Genomic DNA, 25,854 nt, shown 5'->3' on the forward strand with positions numbered 1-25,854 from the left:
TATACGATCACAGATTATTATGTTCAAGAGGTTTATGATGACCACAAACTTAAAAGGCAGGCTGTGGTGTCCCTCTGAATTATTCTTTTTAAACAACACATACTAATTTAATTTTCCACTTTAGACATTTAGACAGTCTCATATGCACATATTACTCTTTTACAGGATATTCACATACACACCTCACTGATCTAGATTAACGGAGCAAGGCAATATGTTAACAATATTGTGGCTTCAAATGTCACAGAACAGAGGCTTCTGTGTGCTTAGCAGCTGTGAGAGGAAATAAAGGAGTACTTCTGAGTTTGACACACCTTTCTCGCATCCTCTGAAAGAACACATCCCTGTCACTATCACTAACAAAGTCAAAGAACTTGGCTGTCTCTGGGCTACTTTTTGCAGACCTTTTTAGCATCACAGTCAGATGTAGTGTTTCATCTTCAGAAATTAACTCACGCACTCTGGATGTTTCTGAATCAGGCTTGATCTGCTCGGCTGGGCCGGATATTCGGACTGACTCACTGGTGTTATGCATGGTTAATTTAGTGGCTGGGATGTATTTTGCTTCAAATTTCTCATCAATGATGGGGTTTTTGAATGATACCTTCTTCTTCTTGCACAAAATAGGTCTTTTGTTGGTGATCTGAGGGAGCAAAATTACACTTAACCACAACTACAATCCTTCTTGCTTTTGATTTTAAGAAAAATAAAATAGATACACATTGTACCTTAGATTACCTGTAAAAGATGGCCAGGTGACTTTCTTACTTTCACTGAGGTGTTCCACTTTAATGCTTGTGTCTGACTGTCTAGAGATTGAGGATTGAAAGACACAAAATTGCTGATTATGATTCACATTCATTGAAAAGAATTTATGTTTTATGCAATAAGCTCTGTATATATAAACACACTTATCGTAATGTATTACACATTCAGATCATTTGGTTGTGTAAGAGAGTGAACTGTTTGATGAACATATGCACCTCATGGAATGAGACTCTTTACCTGGTTTAAATGAGTCTGCCTGTATTTTAGTCTCAGCTTCAGGTCCTCTGTGGTCGCTTCAAAGAGAGAAGGCAGTTACTGGTCATGAGAGAAGACTGTTACTGGTCCTACACTACACCTAGTATCAACACTCATAATATCAAGAGGAACTCTAAACAATCCTTCGACCAAATCTTGCATGTTCAGTAACTCCTCGAGAATCATGTCACCTGATGAACTCACCTGATCTCACAGTCCTTTTCAGCAAGAATTGTGGAGGCACCTGCAGACAGATGTGTAATTCTTATCAGACAATTGGCAACTGTTTAAGACACAAAACAACACCAGGACATCAAATTAGATCATGGTCAGTTTTTCTGACCAAGAAATGTGTGTGGGAGTTTCTCACGCTTACCAATGATGGTAGAAAGGTTGGGGGGATGATACATGTGGATGGTCTCAGCATGGCTCACATCCAGCAATGTGGAGTTTTTTATGTGAAGATCGAGACCCAGCAGCTCCTCCTTAGTTTCCACTGTGAAGATAAAAGAAGACAAGAGAATACACAACATGACAAGGGAAGTCAAAAGAAAACATTACATCAGATATAAATCAAATATTAATTTGGTTCTGGCTATACAGAAATGCACACACACCATAGTTCTCTTTTCTGAAGATCTCCGGTGAGGGTAGGCTGCTGGAAGATGAAGAGGCAGAGGAGTAACAATCTTCCTCATCATCATCAAAGTTGAAAGTTGTGTCTGTCTCCGTGCTAGAAGACTTGACGCTTTCTGGAGTCACTGCCAGGTTTTGCTCTTCTTCTTTAACTAGCATTTCACCACCCTTGAAAGCCTCTGAGTCAGGGGTCCCATGAATGGTTGGGTACCATACTGATGACACTTGGCAGCCAGGTTTCTTAATGCTAGTCTGGGTGTGTAAAGGACAAGCATGGAAAAGAGGAGACAGTAACACAAAAACAAAGTTTGAGAAAGGGGTTGATAGGGGCCCAGTAACAAATTTGCTGCTGGGCCCCTATCAACTCATGATATTCATCTGGCCATGGCCCTTCTTGCCTTATCCAGAACTCCCATGGAGGGATATATGGTTTACGTTTGACAATATTATAATTATGAAGAGAATACCCTATGGATTTCCAAGTTTGTTATCCAAATATGGAGTAAAACATAATAATCTCCTAACCAGGAAACTCACCCACACAGAACTGGTTGGTTTGACAGTGAGGATAATCATGTCCTCCACTTCAGGCTCCTCTGGAAATGCCTCATAATGTTTGCTGAGCAGACGCCGCCTGTGCTCTATGAGTTTTAAAGCAAGGTTGTAGAGAATAGCCAGATACAGTTGATGAATTTCCTGAACTTAGCAGGACATTATTGTGCATGAGTTAAATGCATCCTAAAAAACCGACTTTATAATTTATTATTAGAAGTTTTTTTAGTGGAAATAGATTTTAAAATGGGAAACAAATGAACGCTGACAAACAGGTGATGCTGATAACTGCCCGAATACCTGCACAAACGCTCAAAACTAAAGCTAAGCCGTGGGTTACCGTAGGCTAAAGAAATATATGTCTCGTTTTGCAGTCGACACTTAAACTAGCGTGTGTGTGTGTTTGGGTCTTTTATTTCTTACTGTCTCGTCTGCTCAGCGATGGTTTCACGGGTGTATCTGGTTTGTTTAGTAATCCACTGTTAGCACTAACCCGGCGGTTGTTTCGCCCCATAACCGATTTCCAGACCACTCAGTCAGCTGCCAAACTGAACTAAATCGGTGTGCAGAACAAAAAAATGCTTCAAACAATGGTCGATTAATTCTATCGTAATTGTAGAAAAACTGCTGAAATATTGTTTCGTAAAGAATGACTCATGGCTGGATGCTAAAAGTAGTGTGAGTTTTTACCTCCGGTCTCTGCGCTGCTCTTAGCAACCGAGCACACCTGCAGAATCTGTCTGTCAAGCAGCTGCTGATGACGATTTAAATCCGTACACAGTAATGGAAACAGTTTTTAATACACGCTATTTTTTATTTTATTGTATTTTATTGTGAAAGTCCTTAACGGAAGTTTTGGTGTGCTACTATGTCGACCTTCATGTATTACATTTGACGGATGTTGAGTTCAAAATGGCCCACTCTATTTGTAGCTTAAGGGGCAATTTGAGACTGAGGCAAAAGAGATAGCAAACAAAAGTACACATAGAAAATTTAATTACACACAAGAAACAGTCTAAGAACTGAAATATACCAAGATTTATATAGTGGCCAGCCCACTGCCGACCAACAACTGTAATCAGCAACACTTTAATGCCACAGCTGATTAAGTGGTGGGGTTAAGTATGGTTAATTTAACTCTAAGAAAGAAAAGACACAAGTTTAAAATCATTCCAGAATATCTTTTATTTCACTCCCCTTGTCCAATTCCCCACCCTCCCTCATCCCAATTGCTGCACTCAATCATTACAAGGATATGGTGCTGATTCCATTTTACAGCAGAATAGATAAATAAATTAGTACAATTCATCTCACTACACGCAAAAAGAGAGAAAAAAAATCCATTCAAACCATTGATTTAATAAATATGCTTACATCTAGCTGTCCTCGTTTATGTACATCCACATTGTTTATGCTTTGGGACGGTAATCAACTTAAAAAGCCTATACAATTACTTCTATGTGTAAACCCCTTCAGAAAAATGTCTTTTGTTTAAAAGTTGATGTTTGTTCTATTTACCTTCAGTGAGTGGAATTCATCAACTTTGCCTACGTTACAAAGCCTTGCACTAGCAGCAGTGGCTGTGGGCAGCTGTATGCAACCTGCTATTAATGGCCACAAAGAATTACTCGCTTTTTTCGAGTCAGTCCCAGCAACAGCAGTCCCAGTCAGTCCCAGCAAGAGTCCCAGCACTGCAGGGCAAACTGCATGCTTTGCCCTGAGCCCTGGTTTTGCATTATTTCTTTTTGTTTTCTTTTACCTGACATTCTCTTTGTGTAAAAGTGGAAGGAAAAAAAAGTTGCAAATTTGTCAGCTATGCAGTGTGAACTTTGATGATTGTTACAGTGGGGCAGTCCTTCATATAAACAAGGAGCATGCATGCTAAACTGCTGATCACAGCCATGTAGAGGTGATTTAATGAATGAGTGAATATATGACATGAGCTGTGATTTTGGATGTGGCTCAAACACTGAGATGCTCCACATTAAACAGTGTAGACAACACTAATTGTAAGGCAGGAGCTGCTACTCTCTTTACCTTACTATCTTATATTCTGATCTGAAACAGGAGGATTTGGTTTTGGTCTAATTGCACGATGCCTGGGTTGAACATAACTTTAATCCTTCTTGTGTCAGATCAGGGGAGATGCTGTCAGAAGCTTACTTGATCAAATTAAAGTCTACATTTTTCCACAGGAGATGAAGTCCATTACTGTCCCACAAGGTGTCAGTACTATCACACATCTAGACATCTCCTTGAGCTACACTATACACAAAGACATCACGCTTGCTGTCGTACAACTGTGGATTTCGGTTGTGTTTGGCTGGTAGGTTTAAACTGATGGAGGAGAGAAGAAGAGCAGAGTGACAGGAAGTAGGAATGGACCTCTCAACGTAAAAGTGCTGATGAGTTTCTGCTGCTAGGGACAGAGCATTTGATGGTTTGTCTGGGTGGATAGCAGGTGATAGCATTGTATGGAAGATTTAACATGGCCGAACGCAAACAAATCAAACAACACACGTGAAAAACAATACACGCTGTATGTGTAGTATGCATTTACTATGTCATAACTGAATGAAAAATGTGTTAAAAGGACAATTACTTAGCTTTTTGTCTCATTCTTCATTGTGACATTAGTTTTCCATGCTGCATTAAAAACAAATGGTGTCTTGAATTACAGCATCGTCTGGCAGGTAGAAGCTCATACCTGCAAATACTAAAAGCATAGGATTGTCATGAGTTCTCAGTTTTTGTTTGTTTTTTTTTTTTGAAAAATGAAAACACATTGCCAATGTTAAAATGAAATACAACCCACTGTCTAATCACAGCTTAAGGTTGGTACAGTGTGCTTATTATTGCTGGCGTGAGATGACAGGGTGGAAAACGTTTGCACTACGTAACTTTACCACTGCTGCGGAAACTTTTTGCTAATTAAATAAATAACTTTAAGGTACACAGTATAAGTCACTGTATGTTTCTTGTCACAGTAATTTTCAAAAATTTTAGCCTTTTTTTTTTTTTTTTTTAGAAAAAAAAAAGTGACCGACAGTTGACTGTCAGTAGCAGCAACATAATGCACTGTAAAACTCATCCATCCTGTAGTGTCATATCCAGTCCTTTGGGGAGTGGGGGTGGGGTTAGTTGAATTTTCATGTCACAATGAAAAACAATTCTTTCAGTTATTAAAGACTAAAAGCTATATAACTATCCTTTTTAATAAATGTTTTCATTTAATTATGACTTGGTAAAAAAGGGAATACATATGACAATGTGCATTGTTTTCACTTTATTTCTTTGTTTGATTTGTTTTTATTTAGGCATTTTCAATCCTCCACAGTAGAGCCAGATTTGGCTTGCTTTCCCAAAGCACGTTAAGCCTAAGGTGTCACATCTTTGACAACTGTAGGCCAATAGTCAAAGCAGATCTTAGTGTTAAGATGCTTAAGGGAAAATGAGGTTTGCCAGCCTTCACATGGAAATGCTGCTGTAGAGCTCGTCAATCCTCCCCTTGAAGAATTCCTTCAGCTCTGGTCTCTTTGCCTTTAGCGTTGGAGTCAGGAGGCCATTTTCAATGGAGAACATCTCGTTATGGATGTAGATGTTCTTCACCTTAATGCAAAATGGAAAAGAACAAAAAAGACTCTGAATGAGACGGAGATTCACAAGAGTCTCCCTCAAGTTATTGTGAGCTTCTTTGTTTAAGAAAAGACACAATTCAATTCAAGCAATATTCTTAGAGGAAACAAAAGCATTGGTGTAACCTGTAATGAATATTTTTGGTGCAACCTTTACTCATCCAAGGAAATAAAAATCATGTCAGTAACTGAATGCTGATTTTGCAGCTTTCAACAATATGGCCTTTCATGTTTATAAAGATCAAGATATTCACAATGTAACTGAGTATAATCACAGTATATTTAAAATTTGCTGCAGAACCTCTAAGACTAAAAACGTATTCATGCAGTTATACTCAGTCATACTATAGCCTTGAGAGCATGGTTATTTTACATATATTAGAAAGATACCAAGGAAAATACTGCTGCAATACAAGGCAAACCAATTACTTTAGATATTTTTGCCTACCTGCTCAAAGGAGTGGAGGCCACTGGCCTTGCCCAGACGCACCAAATCTTCAAGGACTGCCTTCTTTAGTTCCTGTTGACAAAGGAAAGTTGTCTTCCTTTAAGTTCTTGAGTATTTTCAGTATCATTCATAAACAGTGTTTTCTGATGGTTGGCTATGTTTAGCAAGGGCCTGAGCTGTGTGTTACCTACCGTGTTTTTACAGAGGTCCTTGTAGGTACCTAAGATGCCTTTCTTCCTGGCCCATTCAGGCATGACTTCAGGGTCAGGAACCACAATTCCCACCAAACAGGACTGGGAAGACCAAACACAAACATATGGGGAAAAAGTCAAGACTGTGTGCTAATTCATATTAAAAAGGTAACAGGTAGGTGAGCATGTATTTTATTTGTCTTAGTTTGATTTGGTTCATATTGTTTGAAGCACAGTACAGACGTACTATCAGGCTCTTAAGAACAACTAGGTACATTCAGACCTTTGAAAGCTAAACATGGACAACTAAGAATCTGAGCAGAAGCCCTACTCCATCTATCTATGGGACATTATGATACCATGTATGTGTGTGAGTCTGTTATTGTCCTTACCTGCAGACTGTCTCCATGAACATAGAGCTGTGCCACAGGTTCACTCCTAATGTAGATGTTCTCGATCTTCTCGGGGGAGATGTACTCACCCTGCGCCAACTTGAAGATATGCTTCTTCCTGTCAATGATCTTCAGCGTGCCATTCTACGGGAGAGGAGAGGTTCAGGAGAAAAAAACAGATGAAAGGTCTTCATGTAAACACAATGCACTGCTTAAGGCAAATTCTGTGTAACATAAAATGCTTGAGTATTATGACTTAATTGCGGAGTCTAATGCAAGCTTTATGTACATACAGGTAACCATTTTCCGATGTCTCCGGTGTGAAGCCAGCCGTCTGCATCCAGTGTCTCAGCCGTCCTCTCTGGGTCTTTGAGGTAGCCCTTAAACACGTTTGGTCCCTTCACACAAACCTAGATGGAAGATTAGAAAATTAGAAAAGGGTTGAGGTTGGAGGTGAAATATGTTCTTCTCCTTTATTAACACAAGTTTTAAAAGTCTGCAAAGATACTATGGTTTTAGTGCTTTCTGCTCTAGTAATACTTTTAAAATGTTGTTTTGCACATCTTACATATGGCCTTGTTTCTTCATGTCAAAGTGGCACTGAAAAATGAGCTTAAACTCAGCTCTCTGACGTGTGTGGATAGTGTGATGAACACAAACACATAGTCACATACATACATGTACAGTATATGTATATCTGTTTCTTTCAAAAGCATGCTGTTTACCTCTCCCTCTCCCTTAGAGGCAAAGTAGTTCTTCTCAGGAACATCCACCAGTCTAATGAGGTTACATGGCAGCGGAGCCCCGACGTGACCTATTGGTCAGAGCAAGAAAACTGATTAAAAACTCACCACAATAAGTTTTGTTCATTTTTCTTCCTCACAGTTTTGAATGTGCAATTCCCATACACTTTTGCCTTTTCAAAGAAACAGATGCCTCATGAAATATCAGGACTGAGCAGCAGGGGGTGATACTAGTCTGCGTTTTGATGTGAGTCAACACGATGAGTATTATCTGATAGTCTTGTAATTACTGCCCCCATGCAAGTAGCACAACAGGCTAGGGCACATGCCATGAAGCAGAAAGGAGCCAACATTTAAGGGTCATGAAAACTAATGGAACTTACTCCTGCCAATGCAACTGAGTAGCTTCTTGTACTTTTTATGAAGCAGTTTAAAGTCAGTAATTTTACTGTACTTGTACTGTGTTTCACCATGTTTGAAATCACATGTAGAGTACAGATTTAAGTAAATTTCAAAGAAACCACGTTTTCTGCTGCTCTTAGAATCACTTGGAAAGCTCACATCCAACAATGTCATCTCAGTACCTCTTCTAAAATGTATGTCAGTTTTATGCTGAATGCATTTTAGATGAGGAGCTTTTGAGTTTTACATGAGCAGAGTTTTACCACATTACTTTTTCTCCAGTCAGTTGCTGAATTGTACCTGTGTTTGAGAAGATTTAATTACTCTTTTAAAGAAACCTTCCTGGCTGCATGTGCAGTACCTACATTTCTTTGTTCTTTTACTGATCCAGATCGAAATAAATTCAAATGTGTGTACCAGAAGTAAGAAAAAAGAAAAATCTGGCAGATAAAGGCAGATTTAGCCAGATAAAGGAACTCCCATGTTGACTTTCACAATTACTAAAATCCTGACTCGACACTTTGTTCACCTCCTCCACTTCCGGAAAGTGGATATTTTTTGTGAATTTCATAAGAGATCAAAGTCTTAAAAAGTCTCATAATCTGGTTTCCCTACTGAGCCTTTTTATACAAAACCATTTGTCATTAAAGCTCTGCCTTCACAGTGTAAACTAATGTAACTGAGCAGGTGTTGGCATGTTCATCTGGCCCACGAGGAACAGCGTGAACTGTGAGGTGATGTTGGGGTGGTCTTGTTCCATCTTACTTGTACGTTTCATCAACAATGCGATGCGTAACATGTGAGCCTTTGAATTATACTTAACTTTACAATGTGTCAAATCATGTATATTCAATAATAATAACAATAACAATATTATTTGTTATTTAGCTTTAGTAAAATTGCTCTGAATGTACATCTCAACTGAGGAAAAAAGGTGATGTATTAAAATGCATGTCTGTATCCATAAATGTATTGTTTTATGCCTGTCACTGAAGAAAAAAAAAAAAATTACGATTAAGTGTAAACTTCATGGAGGTCACTTGGAAAATTACCATCAAGGCCAACAGTTTAACACAACAATGTAGCATGCTGCAAGGTAAATACAGGCAGTTATGGCACCTACATGTCTTTTATACCCATTTGTTGATGTTGGCAAGCACCTAAGCAGGCATTATGACTGTTAATAATGTGGTCTAACAGCTCTTGTTTTCTCTCTGTCTCACCTTTCCAGGCCTCTCCCTTGTTTTCCCTCCTCAAACTACTGGATATAGCATGCACGTCCTGCTTTTTTTCCCAACAAGTTCAATTTATTCATAGTTCATTGGGAGCAGAGCTGATAAGGCATGATAAGTTATGTCATTATCTGAGTAGCTGTCAACTCGTCAGAGCAGTGCGCAGTCACAGTTTTGAGCAATGTCATCAAAAAAATTTATGTTGGGGAGCAGCAGTGATAACAGAATTCACTTATCAAGTTTATAGACACAATGACCTCAATTAAACACTATTATTTATACTTTAAAATAATGACTTAACCACATAACCCTTAGACCTTTGATCTGAGTCTACAGTCAAGTAAACAAGTTCAGTGAGTTGGTCAGCGATAAGGATCCAAGTTTCTTTTCTAGGTCTGTTGCACAAATGAAACGGTGGCTCACCTGGCGTCCAGTCTCCAGGTGTGGTGAAGGTGCAGCCAGCTGTACACTCTGTCTGGCCATACGCCTCATACACCTACACACGGACACAGACGATGTCAAGAGGAGGGCTGTGTTAAGGATGTGTGTGCACCCACATGCTGTTTTCATAGGTGAATGTGTAGCTTAGCATCACAAGTACCAGCGCATGTACTGTATGCTGGTCAGACACAGTTTGTATCTATCTTTGTGTGGACCAAGTTGAGTTTTAGATCTCGAAAGCGAGGGCATTTTGTCTGATTCTTTCTTTTTAACTGGGCTGTTTGATGGTTCAGACTTAGTTTTGAGATCAAACCTGTAAAAACTGTTTTTTCTGGCCACTGTGGAGCAGCAGAGATATGTTATGATAACAACATTGACATATGATGTTTTACGTTGATATGGCAAACTGTCAGCAAACAGCTGCATATTACAGATCCAGCTGTTACAGAGTAAGATAATCATTTAATAGGAGTCTTCCAATATTCACTCTCTGGCTTTGGTCACGCTCTGTTGTATCTTGTATCTACCAACTGCTAGGGGGACTTTAGCTGCTAAATGTTCCACCGTGTTCACCAGCTTATCGTTTGCTGTGTAGGTCTGCCATTTGGTGGTGAGCAGGTGGTGTACTGAGGGTCTTTGTATGTTTTTTGAAAACAGCTGCTTGATGTGGTGTGGTGGTGGTGAGCTGAAGCATATGTTTGTGTGTGTGGGTGGGTGTTTGTGTGTGTGTTTGTGTGTATTTGACCTGGCATCCCAGAGCTGCTCTGAGGAATCCCAGGACACTGGGCGAGGTAGGAGCCGCTCCTGTTATAATCATCCTCAGCCTTCCACCCAGGCTGGCCTGTACAAAGAGAAAACACATTTTTTACTTTGGGCTGCAGGGGGTGTCTTAATTGATGTCTTTCTTAAAACAAAAAGGAAAAAGAAAAATCTGTTTTCTTAAATATATAATAATAATAATAGTAAAAATAATAATGATAATGACAGGGATGTCAGGTAAGTTAACACTGGATTGGAAAGAGTGAGCTTTAAAAGCCCTGAAAATCTTGTTTTTTGCATTGGGGCTATAAATGTTTGTTTGTATTTTTGTTTTCCAGGAGAGATTTCTGTTTTTCTTTTCTTCTCTGAGATCTTCTCACTGGTTTGAAGTGGCTTAGCTCAGTTAGAGAAAGGACATGTCTTGTACCTCCATGTACCAAACAGGATTTAGGAACATTTGAATGAAAATTTGATGACAGTTGACAGGCTCATTTGTCAGTGAAATCTAAACAAACCACACCCACATAGAGGGAAAATACCAGCGATTATGATAGCTACTTGTCTTTTATACCCACTTATTATTTTAAAGAGTGGGTGAAAATAAGATTATAAAAATCCACATCCACAGCTCAAAAACTATGTAGTTTAATTGTTTTTTGTTTTTGTAATTACTTTTAGGAACACTGGTAGATAATAAATCTTTTTGTCTCCCTCATTTGTCTCTTTGCTATTATCATAAACAGTAGATGGTTTGAAATGCTAAGTCTATGAAACATTATGAAAGAATATAAAAGAATTTTCTTCAGGAAAGCATAGAAATTAATGAGCTGTGGAGGCACTTAGGTTGAAAACTACAATGTAAAATTCTGCCTTTGACCTCAGCTGGGATTGGTTTCAAGAGGACTTTTTCAGGTATTCAGTTATCTTCTGAAATGCACTGAACAAACAGGAGTCTAGGATGTGATAGTGTTGTCGCAGGACATCAGTAACTAATGTAATAGGTGTCCACAGTGAGGTAGACACCCCACATTTAGTTCAGGGAGAGGAAACACTATTTACCTGAATCTTACTGAAGAAGATTTTGTCCCAGATGCTGTCACTGCGAATGATCCCACTGCTGACTTCAGCACCTTTTCTCTTAGCAGCGAAGTTGAGCAGCCAACGCTTCAACGGACTGTTAGCCTGGCTGAAGATCTGCAGAGACAAAGACAAAACAAAGTTTTTGGTTGGGATTGGTTAAGGACAGTCTCTTCTTTTTCTAGCTGTTGAAATCATGTAAATTCATTTATGCAAATTTCCCTAAAACAACCAAAACCAAGCTAAGAGCAAGAACAAAACTCCTCTTACATTATTCTCTGTATCTCGCCCTTTGTTTATTACACAACATGCATTTCTGAAGTCAGTGTTGACAATCAACACGTCATTCTATCCCTAAACCACAGCTACACTTAATGATAGCAAAGATTTTTTGAATGATTCATCAAGGTAGTTGCAACCTATTTCAATTGGTTTTCAAACCGCAAATCCCTGGCACAATAGGAGACATTTCCCACACAAGGCCAATTTTCACAGATGATGTTTTTATTTTTGAAGAACATAACAATGACTAAACTAAAAAAACTAAACTGCTCCATTGCCAGTTTCCTAGAGTGCCCTCACCTTGTCGTACATGCGGTTGAGCAGTCGAGGCACCACAGGGAAAATGGTTGGCCGCAGGGCCTTCATGTCATCTGGGAGGAGGCGGATGTCGCCCTGATAAAATCCAATCCGTCCTCCATGGCAGTACACCACAGACTAGAGAGACAGACACATAACACAAATACTGACCTTTAAACTTTTTACTTATATTACAGAGAAAATCCTAACGTGGTAAATTAATGGTGGTAAGCTTCATCCATATAGCACTTTTTAAAAGAGTAGTTTAAAGTGCATCAGAGAGAAAATATATTCATAAAATTCTGCACATAATCTTGTGGATCCCAAGAGTAGCACACTCTACAAACTGTGCTACGCAGGATATGAGGCACATTATGAATGGGTTAATTACTGATAAACTTACATTTGTTGGGCATTCATATGAAACACCAGTTTATGTATCAGTCACGGTACTTATCATAAAGGGTTCAGCTTCTCATTCCCACACTCTCAAGTCCCGTGCCATTTAGCAAAAAGAGGAACCTTATTTTTTGCTTGTTTAAAAAAAATACTAGTGTGTAGTAGACATTTATTATTCAGTGACAGAAGAAACATTTAAATTTTTCTGTAAAAGTCCCAGTAGAACAATATAGAAATTCTCCATTACAAGTAAAAGTAAATAAGTATTAACAGGCAAATTAGCTTAAAGTCTCAAAGTAAAAGTATTAGTACAGAAAAATGGCCCCAGTTTCTAATTCATCGTATTTGATTTATTAGATTGATGCATGAGCAGAATAGTTACTGTTGTAGCTGGTCAAAGCGGAGCTAGTATTAGCAATTTACAGTTAGGTAGCATAGTCCAGTGGTTCTGTTATGGAAACTGCATGACTATCAGGAATAATAAAGAGGAGATTCCCCTGAATAACAATGAAACTCCCACTAATATAGGAAGAAAAAAAGAAACCAATGACAGTAATCTATGACAGATTCATAGCCACTATCTGGAAGCCCTCAGTCTTACATACATGACCCTATGGAATTACCCCCATGCCAGAAAGAACACACTAACACATACCACAAAATACTTGTACATACTGGTATATAAGAATTAGTAATAATATGAAACCAATAAGAAAACATTAAAAGTTAATAATAGAAAAATCACATTCCTCCATATTCTGTAGAATGAATTCCTGAAGTGGATAAGACTAACAACTCATAATTACATAATGTTACATATCACTGACCAGTAACGCCTATATTCATACTGCCATGTCAAGTTAATTTCTTAGTCTTGTGCAAAATAATTTTTCAGTTCCCAAACAACCCCTTTCAGTGGTTACAAAATAAATCTGGGCGAGTGTGAGATGATTAATGGAAGAGACCATTATCTCCATTTTTGAAGGGGTCAAACTATTTAAGGAACTGTCAGATAAACATAGTGGAGAAAAAAATATTTCTCAGTGATATGGGGTGAAGTAATAGTTAAAAAAAAAAAAAAGTAAAAAGTTGCACAAACACCGCTACGCTAACGCAAGTTAGCAGAAGTGACTCATTTCTCAGTAATAATCTATTATCATCTACTATCACCTGTGAAACTTCTGACAGTTAAATATTCTGATTTCAAGAACCAAGAAATCAGAAAAGTGAGAAAACTCATGTGCAGTTTGCAACTTTTGCTGCAACTTGGAGACAGTTGGAGATTGTAGTACACACTGTCAAGTATTTAAAATAAGAATTGCTGTATGTTCAATTTCTGTTATGTTCACACGCCTTGGAGATTGTGACACTTCCACCACAGAGTCACCAGAGTGAAAATTAAGCCAGCACACATCCTTTTGTTGTCAAATGGTGGTCAAAAACTGTATTTGTCTCCCTCCTTCCTGTTTCTGGGGCAATCTGAGGACAAAGAGAGACAGAAGGTCCACCCTCTTTTTTCTCTTCAAGTGAGACACAGACACAGGTATTAGATATGAAGTGTGGCATGTCATTGTGTGCATGTGTGAGAGTCTTGAACTTGTTTCTGTTGTGTGATCTGATGCGCTGCTTCACGGGGAAGTTAGGTGGTTTCCTGCATCGGTGAGTCTCAGTGCTGACAGCACTGCTGTGCATTGCAGGCAAACAAACCATGCTGGTTCAACCTGATGCAATCTCTCTGGCCAGACGCATCACCCTTAGTGACTGCCTAATGGAATAATAATACCTAAGGTTTAAGGATAATTAAAAAGGTTTAGCAAGGCTTAGGGTCATTTACAAAGAGACAAAAATCAGTCTCACTACATCTTGTTTAATGTTTGATGCCAGGTTTTGTGACTGATCCTGAATCAGTAATGAAAAGCGGTATGAGCAAAACAACCCAGAGCCCTTGAGTGACAGGCTTTAGTGTCACAGATTCTTAGTAAAAACAACCTCCTCATGCCATTAGTTTGTCTCTGCCTGAGATTTGAAGGCTAACTGTTCAAAAGTGACATAGTGGATGAAAAGCTGATGCTGAACAGCTACCGCTCTGTTTGCTTCAGAATAAACACTTTTATACAATCAACTCTGTTTTTGAAACATTAGCTCCAGAACAAACTGTCTCCACAAAATGGAACATTTAACATTGTTTGAAAAATTACTCTTCATTTGTTCTCAGCTGGAGGGACTAACATGGCAGCCACTCTAAGCTGACCAAACTCCCACTGCACCTGGGTATGATGATGATTACACACATGCACACAGGAAAAGTTAGAATGGGTGCACTGAATGGCAATGCTTCTCTTTCCTGTCTGGTTCTGTGTGAGTGGATCATGTTGTTGAGGTGTATGCTGTGGTTTTGACAGGTGGCTAAGCAGACATGAACTCAAAGGGTCTCATAAAGAATCTGATGCAACCATTGCAATTTATGCCTTTGTTTGATCTGCATTTGACTGTGTGTCTTCCTGTATCTCAGAGGAACAATTGTCCTTGCCTGGGTAGAAAGCCAGGGAATATCATCCAATACAGTGTTTAATTTGAACATACAATGGTGAATGTTGTGGTAAGTTACCAATAGTTTCTTACACGTCTCGTAAAAGGCAACCCCGGTTTCTGGGTGAGGGCTTAGGAGACACCACCTTAACACAGCTACATTTCTGGAAGAACAGTCTGATTTCTTGGGCATATAAACGCTAACCTGGGTTTCTGATGGTATTTTTATGGGAAAATATGCAAATGGCAAAGTCTTCAGACATGGAAAGTATCCCTGTGGCAGAAATTCTGTGGGATGAATAGAAACACTCTCCTCTCCTCTCCTCTCTCTCTCTCTCTCTCTCTCTCTCTCTCTCTCTCTCTCTCTCTCTCTCTCTTCATAACCATAAAAATTAAAAACAAACTCTGACTAAATGTGAAACTGAAAAAAGAAGTTTTTCTCCACAGTTGAACAGTGGACTCTTTACAAAACTCAGACAGTGTAAGGACAAATATGTCCAACAAACTCCTGAGGTTGCAGTGTCAGCACACATGCACTTAAATATGCCAGTTTGGTTCTGAAGTATGGTAGGAGGTGTATTGGAGGAGAAGCAATTAGTGACCAGCTGCAGGGAAACACAGGTTTTACAGTAAATGGGTGCCTACAATGCATGCAAACATGTTCTCTGATTTCCTGCCTTAACCTTATTTCTCTCAGTAACCTTTGTGCATATAGAGACATCTGCATGTGCATGTGTATGCGTGTGTCTGTGTTTGTGTGAGTGCTTGTGTGTTTGTGTGTGTGTGTACTAGAAAATGATGTAACTTTAACACCACTGGCTGTAAAAGGCAGACATGGCATGCATCCACAGAGCTGGAAAGCAAAAGGAAAGGAAAAGTGGGGATAAACATTGTCTCTCTCCAGCTTTGTCCCACCCACACACTATTATAACCTCAAATTAACGCCCACCTTCCTTCCTCCACCCCCACCACTGTCCTAACATCTCACAATCACTACAGTTATCACATTCCTGCGATCTCAGATCTCAGTCCAGGCCATTTACCTCAATGAGTCTCTCAAACATGTGTGCCAGTGGCAGGAAGGAAATGAGGCAATCATCTTGGTTGGGGAAAATGACTTTCTGTGGGAGACAGAAGGAGGGAATCAATCAGATAACTCTAAAATGAGTTTGCAACACAGCAATGTCATGAAAAAGAATATTTACATGGAAAAGAATATAAACAGGATAACGATTGAGACTAAGGCTGATGAGTCGCTCAACAAAGTTAGACCTTGTTAATGAATCATCTCCAAACCTGGATGATATCTGGGGGGCAGCTGCGTAAGATATTTTTAGGACAAAAATAAAAAGGGTCACTTACATCTGTTACTTTGAGGAAGCCTGAGAAATCAGCCACCACGTTCCCATGGGTCAGCATGACTCCCTTTGGGTTTCCTGTATAAGCAGACAGAAAAGACACACACCAACATCACAGAGGGAAAACCTCCCCCAGACGGCTGAGGATCATGCAGTCATTTAAGGAATCTGACCTGGAAAGGCACAGCTAGCTCAGCAGAATTTCCTCTTGATTTTATGCACATCTCTTGGAACACACACATATTTTTTTCTTAAAGGAGCTTTTATATTGTCAGTGATCTCTTCAAATTGTTTCACCCTGTTTAATTCTTGTCTCATTTGCACATTTGAAACCTGCACTGATGGACCAGAGCATGAATTATGTGTACACACATACTGTGAAATATCTGTTTCCCTGAAAAAAACAAAGGTGTTTCTTGTGATTACTGAGTGTTCTCTTCTTCTACAAGAATCTACAATGTTTGTTCTCAGTTACTGTAAAGTCATACGATTTCTGACTTTTTTTTTACACACAGACACAGTGGTTTATGTGAAGCAATAGAACAACAAAAAAAGTTCCTCTTTCTAAACATGCCATCTGACTCACTGACTCAGATGGTTTAGATTCAGACCTGAATAGATGTTGCAACAGAGACCGAGGGAATTCTTAGGAAATGAAGGGGGATGTGAGGAAAGTTAACCCAATGTTGCAGTGGTAGCATGTCTCTGTCAAAGCCAGCAGGTGGCAGTGTTTTCAACCTGAGTCCCCTGAATGTGGCCAGCTGCAGCTGGTGTCACGTGTAAACTGATGCCAGTGGGTCCTCACATGACCTGGGTTTGGTTCCCTTGTCTGTTGGTTTCAGAGGTTGTTGTGACTGTGGGATAGGACCTTCTGAAAAAGAAGCCGCGCTTCCCCAGCATGTCGGTACATGTTGGGGAATCCAGAGTGCACATTCATAAAATGATAAAATGAAGAGAGAGATGGAAATTGGATTTATTTCCAGTAAATGCCTTCTCCTTGTCTATCCTTAAAGTGGGGTATTTTAGTAGGTTTTTTTTTTTTTTTTTTAGAGTTTCCCCATTGTAAATGTTAATTTCAGTGTGGTATCCTTTTGGTCCTTTTGACCATACACTGAATTTCAGACTTTTGATTTATAAAACAAAAATCATTATTAGCAAACTTTTCTATTTAACAACAGACCTCGGCCTTAAGAAAATATGCTTTAAATAATCTATTGTATTTATTGCTATGCAGTCATAGTATTCAGCTACTGAATTATCTTAATCTTAAATATGCCATTTTTGTGCATATTAAGTGTCTAAAAATGCTAAAAAATATATATATATATATTACATTTTCAACCATGGACAACTTGGTTTGATCATTATCATTAATTAAATGTTGAATCTATAGTATCCAACAACTTCACGTTTTTAGTTTCAGCAGCCGTGATTCCAGTTTGAGCTGACAAACTTCCTAAACCTGGCAGTGTTAGTGACATCCTGTATTCACAGAGTCAAATGGTATCTAGAAAGCAAAGTGCAGGTGACTGACATTGCAGCCAACCCAGTGTGTTATTAGTGACAGTACGCAAACAAAGTAAGATGAGAAATGTATGTGTTGGATCTCAAAACTTCTGTTTTGAGAATACCTTCGCTCCACTGGTCCGGAAAGGAATTTTACTTAACATTTTATGACTACAGCATGTGTGTCATCAGTATGTTGTCCTGTCTAACCTGTTAACTAGTAACGCAGAGCAAGTATTTAACCATCAAAAACCGTGTGTGATTTCATTAATACCTGTGGTTCCACTGGTGAAACACACAATGGACAGGTCGTCTGGTGCCGGTGGCTGTGGAGAAAAAATTCTATTAATCATTCATCATATTAGAACTTCTTATAGTTCCTACAAACACAAGCTGCACACTGTTCCATGTGGTGTTAAATTAACTGAGTTCATATTTACAATAAAAAGAAGTAACTCATTATTTATAGTCAAAACAAGACCAAGAGTCTACAGTCACGCTAGCAGCACTGTGAGGTGAACCAAAGTCGGAGACTGACAGACCAACATTGTTAGAGCCGTGCTGGTTAGCATGACTAAAAATGTTTTACAGTCCATCTTTCCATATGTATGGTGGAATTGGGAATGAGTACTTACTATGGGTTTTCTGTAGTGCTCTCTGCCCAGAGCCTGTGAGGAAAAAACAAAATGAAAATAACTTTTACTAGAGGAGCTGATACACAAATGAATAATTAAAAGATTACTGGACTAAGCTTTATTGTTATCTCCCATGACTCCTTGAACAGTGAGTGTCTTCTGAGGTCTGTCTGAGGTGACTTTTCTCAATGAAGCACAACAACATGTGGGTCAGTTTTAACAACAGCATGGGCAATATGTTATCACCTGGTTACCAAAAGCCAAGACTGGTTCAATGTGGATGGAACACAAACATGCTCAGAAAGTCATTTCCAGGAATACGAAACTGTTAAGGCAGTCAGTTCAACATCATTCTTAATAACTCCTTTTCTTTTTTTAAGCTACGTGTCTGGGTGTCTATCACATTGGCACAGTTGCACAAATGTTAATCATGACAGAAATATGACAGTCATGAACATGTGATTGCCAACTACTTTGTCATGATTTGGCTTTCATGTACTCATTGGAATGTCTTGATAGTGCTGTAAAACCTTTGTATATTTTATTCAAGCACACAAAAGGTTTTTTTTCCCCCCTTTGTCAATCTTTGGTTTTAGAATGTGTTCAGACAGGAAGAAAAACACAAAAACAAGTAAACAAACCTATATCATTCTTAAACTTCTCTTTGAGGTATAGTCCTTGCTATGATCTGCTGGACCAGTTTTATGTGTCTGTTTGGTGTGATTGAGCTAAAGAAGCATTACCAGTTATGTGAAAAAAAGAGCAGTGAAGTTAAAATAAAAATACACCTCAGACAAAGAAGTCTATTTTAGTGTAATATTTTTGTGTGTGATTTTGTGACAGTGAAAGGCCCCATTCATCAGATTCCATGGAGCCAGAGACAACTAGATAGAGATCTCATGTAACATGCCTAAGAAGTGATACAGCTTTTTGATCAACCCCCACATAGCTGAGTCTTTGTACTGTTACCAGTCCATCTTACCTTGTAAACAAACCTGATCAGCACAAAAGCTGCCAGGGATGGAAAAGAGCACCAGAATATGCTAGGTAAAAGTACTATTTCTTGAATTACAGTAAATATCAGTACTTCTAAGACGTATTTAAACCAGTATTTTCTAATCCTTGTGAAAGGACTATTTTCTAGCCCCTGTGAAAGAGGCTAGAACACTCAATGGCTAGGGGCCATGTGACTGTAGTCATTTAATATCTGTATACATTTCTTAAGAAGCAGTTTGTATGACTTGCACTTGCAGTTCCCCCACCACACCCTTTTTAGCTTTGCAAAGATCTTTTTCTTTCCTACATATCACACCTCGACTTCCTGTATAGCCTGCACATGGACGCTGCAGTCCTTGCCGCGCTCCACAAGGGCAGAGTCAAAGGCATCCATCAGGATGATTCTTCTCAGGCACGGAGTTTCCTTCCGCTCCACGTTATCCAGAAGCACCTCAGCTTTCTCTACTTTGTCACATATGACCGTGGAGATGTCAGCTGAAATGACAGCACGCAAGAGCACACGCACCCTTGTGTGATTATCAGCAGAATAAGAAAGAAATAGAAACAATAGAAACAACACAAAAAAAGAGGCTCAGGCGTGGGTTGGGGTTTACACTGAAATTTGATCAGATTTTGTGTTCATGCCGCTGCGATGTTCAGACTTTCTTCGAAATAAGTTCAAACTGTTGCAGTTCAGTACAGAACTAGGTCTAAGTAACAGTTTATAAGGTTAACAGCTCTGCAACCACCCATTTGCAACAGAGTTCTCATATTGTGACTGTTTCTGTGGTTTTTGCAATCATTAAATAAACTTTTTAGCAAGGAAGTAACACGCTACGTATGAAGCTGACAATGATGCTTTGAGTAAGCAGTCAGTGGAGTTCCACTGCTAAAAGCTACAAAGTCAGTCATACTGACGAGCTGTTTCAAAACGCAGACATATACTGATTCTGCAGTAAGTAAAAACCCTCAGCTGTCTCATGACATCATGATTTCACTCTAAATAAAGGTATTTAGTTGCAGGTTTCATGGTTTACGCCTTCAGTGAGGATAGCACTATTTGTTATATTTACATCTCACTTTCAAATCGTAGTCAGGTCAGAAGAGATGATTACTCCTGTGTGACTGCTTGTGATGAGTGTGTTCTTACCAGTATTGATGATGAACCGTATGGCATCTGGGCCCAGCGTGTCATAAAGGGGAACCACCACCATGGAGTAGGTGTAGCAAGCTAGCTCTGAGATGATCCACTATAATCAAACACAAGTGAGGGGTCAAAGGTCATGGGTTAGAGTCATTTCATCTACTGAAAATTTAGACACATCCTTTTACTTCGTTGACAAACTTACACATGTTGAACATTATTTATACCAAATAAGCCAGTAATTTTATTTTTTTTATGCTTTCCAGAGAGAAAAGGCTAATCTGTTAAAACAAGAGAGGATCAATGAGTAGAACAATGTGTACCGTTTTGTGTTGTCGTGTGTGTTAGTGTTTGTGTTTGTGTTTACATCAGTGGTCTGTATGAATGAAATCTGTAAAATTGTTTATCTTGTCTGAGCAGAGAAGCAGACTGTGAGAAACAAAATCAAAGCAACAGAGCGAAACAAAGAGTGAGACTCACCTCTGGCCTGTTCTGGGCAAATACTCCTATGAACTGGTTGGGGTTGGGCTGGCAGCCTTGGTGCAGCAGGCCTGAGCCCAGATGCTCAGCTCGGGCTGTCACCTATGGAGAGGGAAGATGGGTGATTGGACCAGGTGGAACAAAACCAAGTAAATAATACAGAGACAATACTTCATGTGATGACTCAGTTTCTTTGTTAATGCAGGCAGGAATTCTTCTTAGTGTTTGGCATTTTGGGCTTACTGAGTCTGGTACTATTGAGTAATTTAGGCAATTAAAAGTGACCTCTGGTAATAAGCTGAAAAGAAGGGAAATCCATATTTGTCATAGCATGGGTTTTATTTGTCACCATGCTTCAGCTATAAAACAAAGAACATTCAAATGTCACTTGCCAAATTTTAAACTCACTTTGGAAACATCCACAGTTTCCAGAGAAATGCACGATCTTTGAATTGCCACAATCCCATTTCTCAAGTTACCGTGATTATGAAAGACGTCAGAGAAAACAGGGTTTATGCTACTGTGCTTAGACAGACAAGAAAATTGCATAATGGCCTCCACGTGTACCAGGTTTCGGTGGAAGTCTTCTCTATTAACATATCACATTTTCCAACCTTGACTGAGAATAGATGATGCCTTGTTTAAATTAGAGGGAGAGAGCGAGAGAGGCGGCTTCTCTCTGACTGAGACTATAAACAAGTTCAGACTTGGCTCTGGCTTTCCTGGGAATCAAAAACAGAAAAAAGCCTTCCACCCACCATTCTCATGTAAAAAAAAAAAAAAAAAAAAAAACCATGATGTCACTGATAAATCCTGAAGGTAAATGTCTGTGTTAAGTGATTTACTGGAACGTTAAGCTTCCTTAAGGGGGTTTGGAAATTTTCAGCTGCTGTAGGAACCAGAGACAACTTCCAATGCATTTCTGAAATATGCTTGTATCTGGTTGCTCACAACAGAAGAGGCCTCCAGCCCCTCCTGGTGCTATAGCTGACCATATTACTGACCATATTACACATGAACAGGGTTGTGTAATTAACTTGGGATGTTAAAGTGAAGATGACACATTCAGATTTAATTTCCAAATATTCATGACAGCGGCCAAACCCACTGTAGCGGGACAGTGATCTGACAAGCTACATGTCATCCAGACATGTGGGTACTACAAGGAGAAAAGATGCCAGCTGAAAAGAACTAACCTCTTTGTAGGACATCCATTTATAAGGCTGGTTAGGGAGGCGTGAGCCTAAGCAAGGTCCATCACCTGTTGAAGAAACAGGCAAGAGACAAATTTCAGTGTCTGCGGAAAACATTGTATAACCCCTGTGATAGTAGACGAAGCATCGCGCTTTAAAATAAATGACCAAAAACACTGTTAGAGGCACCAGCATCTTTAACATGATCTCGATTGTGACCAGATCATGGTCACACAAATCTTATGTAATCTCAGAACCGTCTTGGTGTACAAAGTAGCTGGAAAATGCACAGAGCTGAATACTTTATGGCAGATTCATATTTTTACTGTCAAGTTCTATAACCATTCCATCTGTTCATTCTGGCCATGAAAAAAGTTGTATAAAATTTTCTTTCTATGTACAGTATTTCCTTGCTAGTAACAAAAGAGGTAATTTTATACTAATAAGACTTTAACTTTGGACGTTTTCCAAATGATTTGACCTACTGAACCTGCAGAAGTCTCATATTACCTTACCTGCATTTTTACACAGAACAGTGGCTCTGGATTTTGTTTCCAATCTCCTGCACTAGGGGCATGTAAGGAAGGGCTGTTTAAATGGCCAGTATGAACAGGATAGTTGATGATGGCAAGCAAAACCATCATCTCAGTGCACGCAGGGGCATCTGATTATTATTTTAAGACGCCTCGGTAAAATGGGTCTACAGTCTTCTCAACATTCTCATGATCTGCGAAGCCTTTATTCAAAGTTTGACACTTCAAACTCATCCATAACCATTTGAAATAAATAGATGAATTTCCATAAAACACTCATAACACAGTATTTTGTAAGCAAATAATGATGACTTATGCTTATAGGATGCTTAAATAATGAACCATTCAGTTCATTTTCTCATTTTTTAAGCATTCAAATTCTAACTGACTTGCATAATTATTCTGTAAAACTACAGTGAGTGAGCAGTTATTGAAGATGAAGCACTCTCAGGAACAGGTGTGGCTGGAGCGCTATTAGACAGAAATACCTCTGTAACTGTCAGCTAAATTCTCTTGCAATGAGCCCTGACACTGTTAGCACCATTAGCGGCGATGGCCATCACCTTGGAAACCAGAGGGCTCATTTTACCTCCACCAGCCAGCAGCAACATGATTGGAGGTTTTATGGTCAGACCATAGAATTGTCAGACGGTGTGCTATCTCTGTCTGCAGTGTGTGTCATACAGTCAACAAGAAAAAGTACCACACAGTCTGTGTTTCTTTGTGCGTGTGTGTGTGTATGTGTGTGAGATGAGTGTGTGTATGTAAATCATTAGTTTCCTTCCTCTGTGTGTATCTTCATGTTGTTTTATCATTTTTTTCTTTGATTACTCTCTTTGTATTTTATCAGTTTCATTTTTAGTCCCTGTGATACATTTTTAACCTCTGTGGTCCAAATGATATCTATCTTTCTTTCCCAACATGTTGTAAATGAGATTTTTTTAAAGTCAACTTTATTAACTTTATTGATACAAGACACATATAATGCCCTGTACATTAACAGATGTACAGTAAACTTATAATATGAATAGAAAACCCACTTAACATATTTTTTTTTGAATGAAAGAAAGAATGAAACTGAAAGAATTAAGTAATGCAGTTTATGGGAAAAGCTGTCCAAGTCTCGTGGAACTAACTTGAAAAGACAGGTTTCATCTGTCTGTGTGTGTGTGTGTGTGTGTGTGTGTGTGTGTGTGTGTGTGTGAAAGTGAATACTAAATAGCCCACCCACCAGATATGTGGAGGCCTCTCTGGAAGACCTCATACATGGTCCTAGCATCATCATGGTAATGAGTCAGCAGCTTGGACCTGTCGCCCATCATGGACCTGTGACCTCCTTGTTCATGCTGATGCCAAAAGAAAAAACAGAGTGAGAGAGAGAGAAGGAGACAGTGTCACACCATAAACAAAAATCTAAACTCTGGTTAGTGTTGGTATCACAATGAAAAACAAAATTTGGAGAAAAAACAAAAGCAAGCATCTAATTCCTCTCCATCAGAAACGTGGTGTTGAAAAGGCATCAAGACCTGAGGGACAGTATGAAGATTGTTGGCTCTTTTTTCAGCTTATAAATGCATTTTAAAAAAAGCTTCTAAATGGAACAGAGCTACTTCTGATGCATTCTGGGTGAAGAGAGTTCACCCAAAAAAAAAAAAACGTTAGAGCAAATTCCTTTTCGTAAATGAGTCATTTATGTTGTAAAGATGAAGGCACATGTTATGAAACTCATAACACAACACTGATCTGGATGTTTTTGCATGTCTTTGCATGCATGTGTGTGCCTGTACTATAATTTATGCCTGCGCTTGCCAGGTACTCACTCACCTCAGAATGTTAGATAGCAGAAACACAATCTCAAACAACGTTACGAAAAAAAAAAAAACCCATAGCCACATAACACCTTTCAAAGGAGTTTCACATTGACTGCAAATGCTGCCACCCTCACCTGTCATGAAGAGGGCACAGGGCTGTGGTGTGTGTGTGTGTGTGCGCGCGCGTGTGTGTGTGTGCGCGCGCGCGTGTGTGAGTGCGTGTGTGTGTGTGTGTGTGTGTGTGTGTGTGTGTGTGTGTGTGTGTGTGCGTGTGTGCGTGTGTGCGCGCGTGTGTGGGTGGGTGTGTGTGTGTGCGTGGTTGGAATGGTGGTTAAGGTAAACCAGGAAAGGGGATGAATCAAGGGCACACTAAGAAGTCAAAATAAGCAAGGCAGAGTACATTTTAAAAGTGGCTGACATTCCTTTGTTTATATTTTTATTAATAATGTGATTTTGACGTAAACAGCATCTATTAATATTATTATTGGGATTAATAGGTCAAGATTATAAACTGAAGGTAAACAACTTCCTCTGAGGGTAAAAGTACAATGTATTTAACACCACTGCCAGCTCAGCATTACTGAGTGCAGTCGTCAGACAGGTAAATGGACTTGCATGTGTGTTAGTTTTTCTTTCCTTGCTCTTGGCACATCTCTGAGACTGTCACTGTGACTGTCTCACACATACACAAGGTGCGTGCATGTTTGTGAGTGTGTATTACCATGATTTACCTATGAATGTGTCTTTGTGTGTCAAGTGCGTAGGTTTTGTATCAGGAATGGAGGTCAACAATGAGTGTGTGTGTGTGTGTGTGTGTGAGTGAGTATATATGCTCCATCTTACCGGCACCTCCTCAGACTGGTGCAGCAGGCTGCAGGGTGGCTTGATGGGGCGGGGTCTGGTGGCCAGCCAGTACGCCAGCACAGCAGTAAGGGCGCCGATGCCCACCAGAGTGGAGGTTGGCAGGGAGCGGAAGAACTGGCCGATATCGTCCATCTCCGGTATCCTCAGGCCGCTCATCATCTCCTGGGCCTGCATCTTCTCCATCAGAGTGGAACTCAGCTCTGCAGGAAGGTGGACAGTCATTGACTTAGGACCTCTAAAAAAAACTATGGTGCCTTTTTTTGTGTGCGTGCACGTGCCATAATTTGAATACTGCT

At 39.4% G+C, this 25,854-nt stretch overlaps 2 protein-coding genes across 6 annotated transcripts in view; both read right to left on the bottom strand.

The window, feature by feature from the left end:
• Positions 1-241: 241 nt before the first annotated feature.
• LOC121191013 lies at positions 242-2,729 on the bottom strand. Its single transcript, XM_041052057.1, has 9 exons — positions 2,635-2,729; positions 2,197-2,300; positions 1,641-1,911; positions 1,400-1,519; positions 1,228-1,267; positions 1,006-1,061; positions 739-809; positions 457-643; positions 242-273 (listed from the first exon to the last, which is right to left on the bottom strand). The coding sequence occupies exons 1-9, from the start codon at positions 2,723-2,725 to the stop codon at positions 242-244; spliced, it is 972 nt and encodes a 323-aa protein (XP_040907991.1). The 5' UTR covers positions 2,726-2,729.
• A 2,207-nt stretch (positions 2,730-4,936) lies between these two features.
• acsl6 (acyl-CoA synthetase long chain family member 6) overlaps positions 4,937-25,854 on the bottom strand; it is a 34,472-nt gene continuing 13,554 nt past the window's right edge. For all 5 annotated transcript variants that reach the window (XM_041051092.1, XM_041051090.1, XM_041051091.1 and 2 more), the window contains 20 exons: positions 25,538-25,758; positions 24,115-24,229; positions 22,354-22,418; positions 21,158-21,259; positions 20,684-20,783; positions 19,850-20,028; positions 18,538-18,570; positions 18,177-18,228; positions 16,401-16,474; positions 16,082-16,159; positions 12,114-12,248; positions 11,514-11,648; positions 10,441-10,536; positions 9,678-9,750; positions 7,603-7,691; positions 7,171-7,287; positions 6,878-7,021; positions 6,486-6,587; positions 6,295-6,366; positions 4,937-5,820 (listed from right to left, as the gene is read on the bottom strand). In XM_041051092.1, the coding sequence (XP_040907026.1) occupies positions 5,680-5,820; positions 6,295-6,366; positions 6,486-6,587; positions 6,878-7,021; positions 7,171-7,287; positions 7,603-7,691; positions 9,678-9,750; positions 10,441-10,536; positions 11,514-11,648; positions 12,114-12,248; positions 16,082-16,159; positions 16,401-16,474; positions 18,177-18,228; positions 18,538-18,570; positions 19,850-20,028; positions 20,684-20,783; positions 21,158-21,259; positions 22,354-22,418; positions 24,115-24,229; positions 25,538-25,741 (2,106 nt within the window). In that variant the 5' untranslated portion in view covers positions 25,742-25,758 and the 3' untranslated portion in view covers positions 4,937-5,679. The remainder of the gene's footprint in view (positions 5,821-6,294; positions 6,367-6,485; positions 6,588-6,877; positions 7,022-7,170; positions 7,288-7,602; positions 7,692-9,677; positions 9,751-10,440; positions 10,537-11,513; positions 11,649-12,113; positions 12,249-16,081; positions 16,160-16,400; positions 16,475-18,176; positions 18,229-18,537; positions 18,571-19,849; positions 20,029-20,683; positions 20,784-21,157; positions 21,260-22,353; positions 22,419-24,114; positions 24,230-25,537; positions 25,759-25,854) is intronic.

Source organism: Toxotes jaculatrix, chromosome 12, assembly GCF_017976425.1.
Source record: "Toxotes jaculatrix isolate fToxJac2 chromosome 12, fToxJac2.pri, whole genome shotgun sequence".
Lineage (NCBI taxonomy): Eukaryota > Metazoa > Chordata > Actinopteri > Toxotidae > Toxotes > Toxotes jaculatrix.

What these genes read in the sequence shown, in the direction of transcription:
- LOC121191013 (XM_041052057.1), bottom strand. Translation starts at nt 2,725, where the DNA reads ATGGGGCGAAACAACCGCCGGGTTAGTGCTAACAGTGGATTACTAAAC. An exon ending in CTTCAGAAAAGAGAACTATG is followed by an intron (nt 1,520 to 1,640) that starts GTGTGTGTGCAT and finishes TTATCTTCACAG; the next exon opens with TGGAAACTAAGGAGGAGCTG. An exon ending in TTCAGAAACATCCAGAGTGC is followed by an intron (nt 274 to 456) that starts GTGAGTTAATTT and finishes TTCCTCTCACAG; the next exon opens with CTGCTAAGCACACAGAAGCC.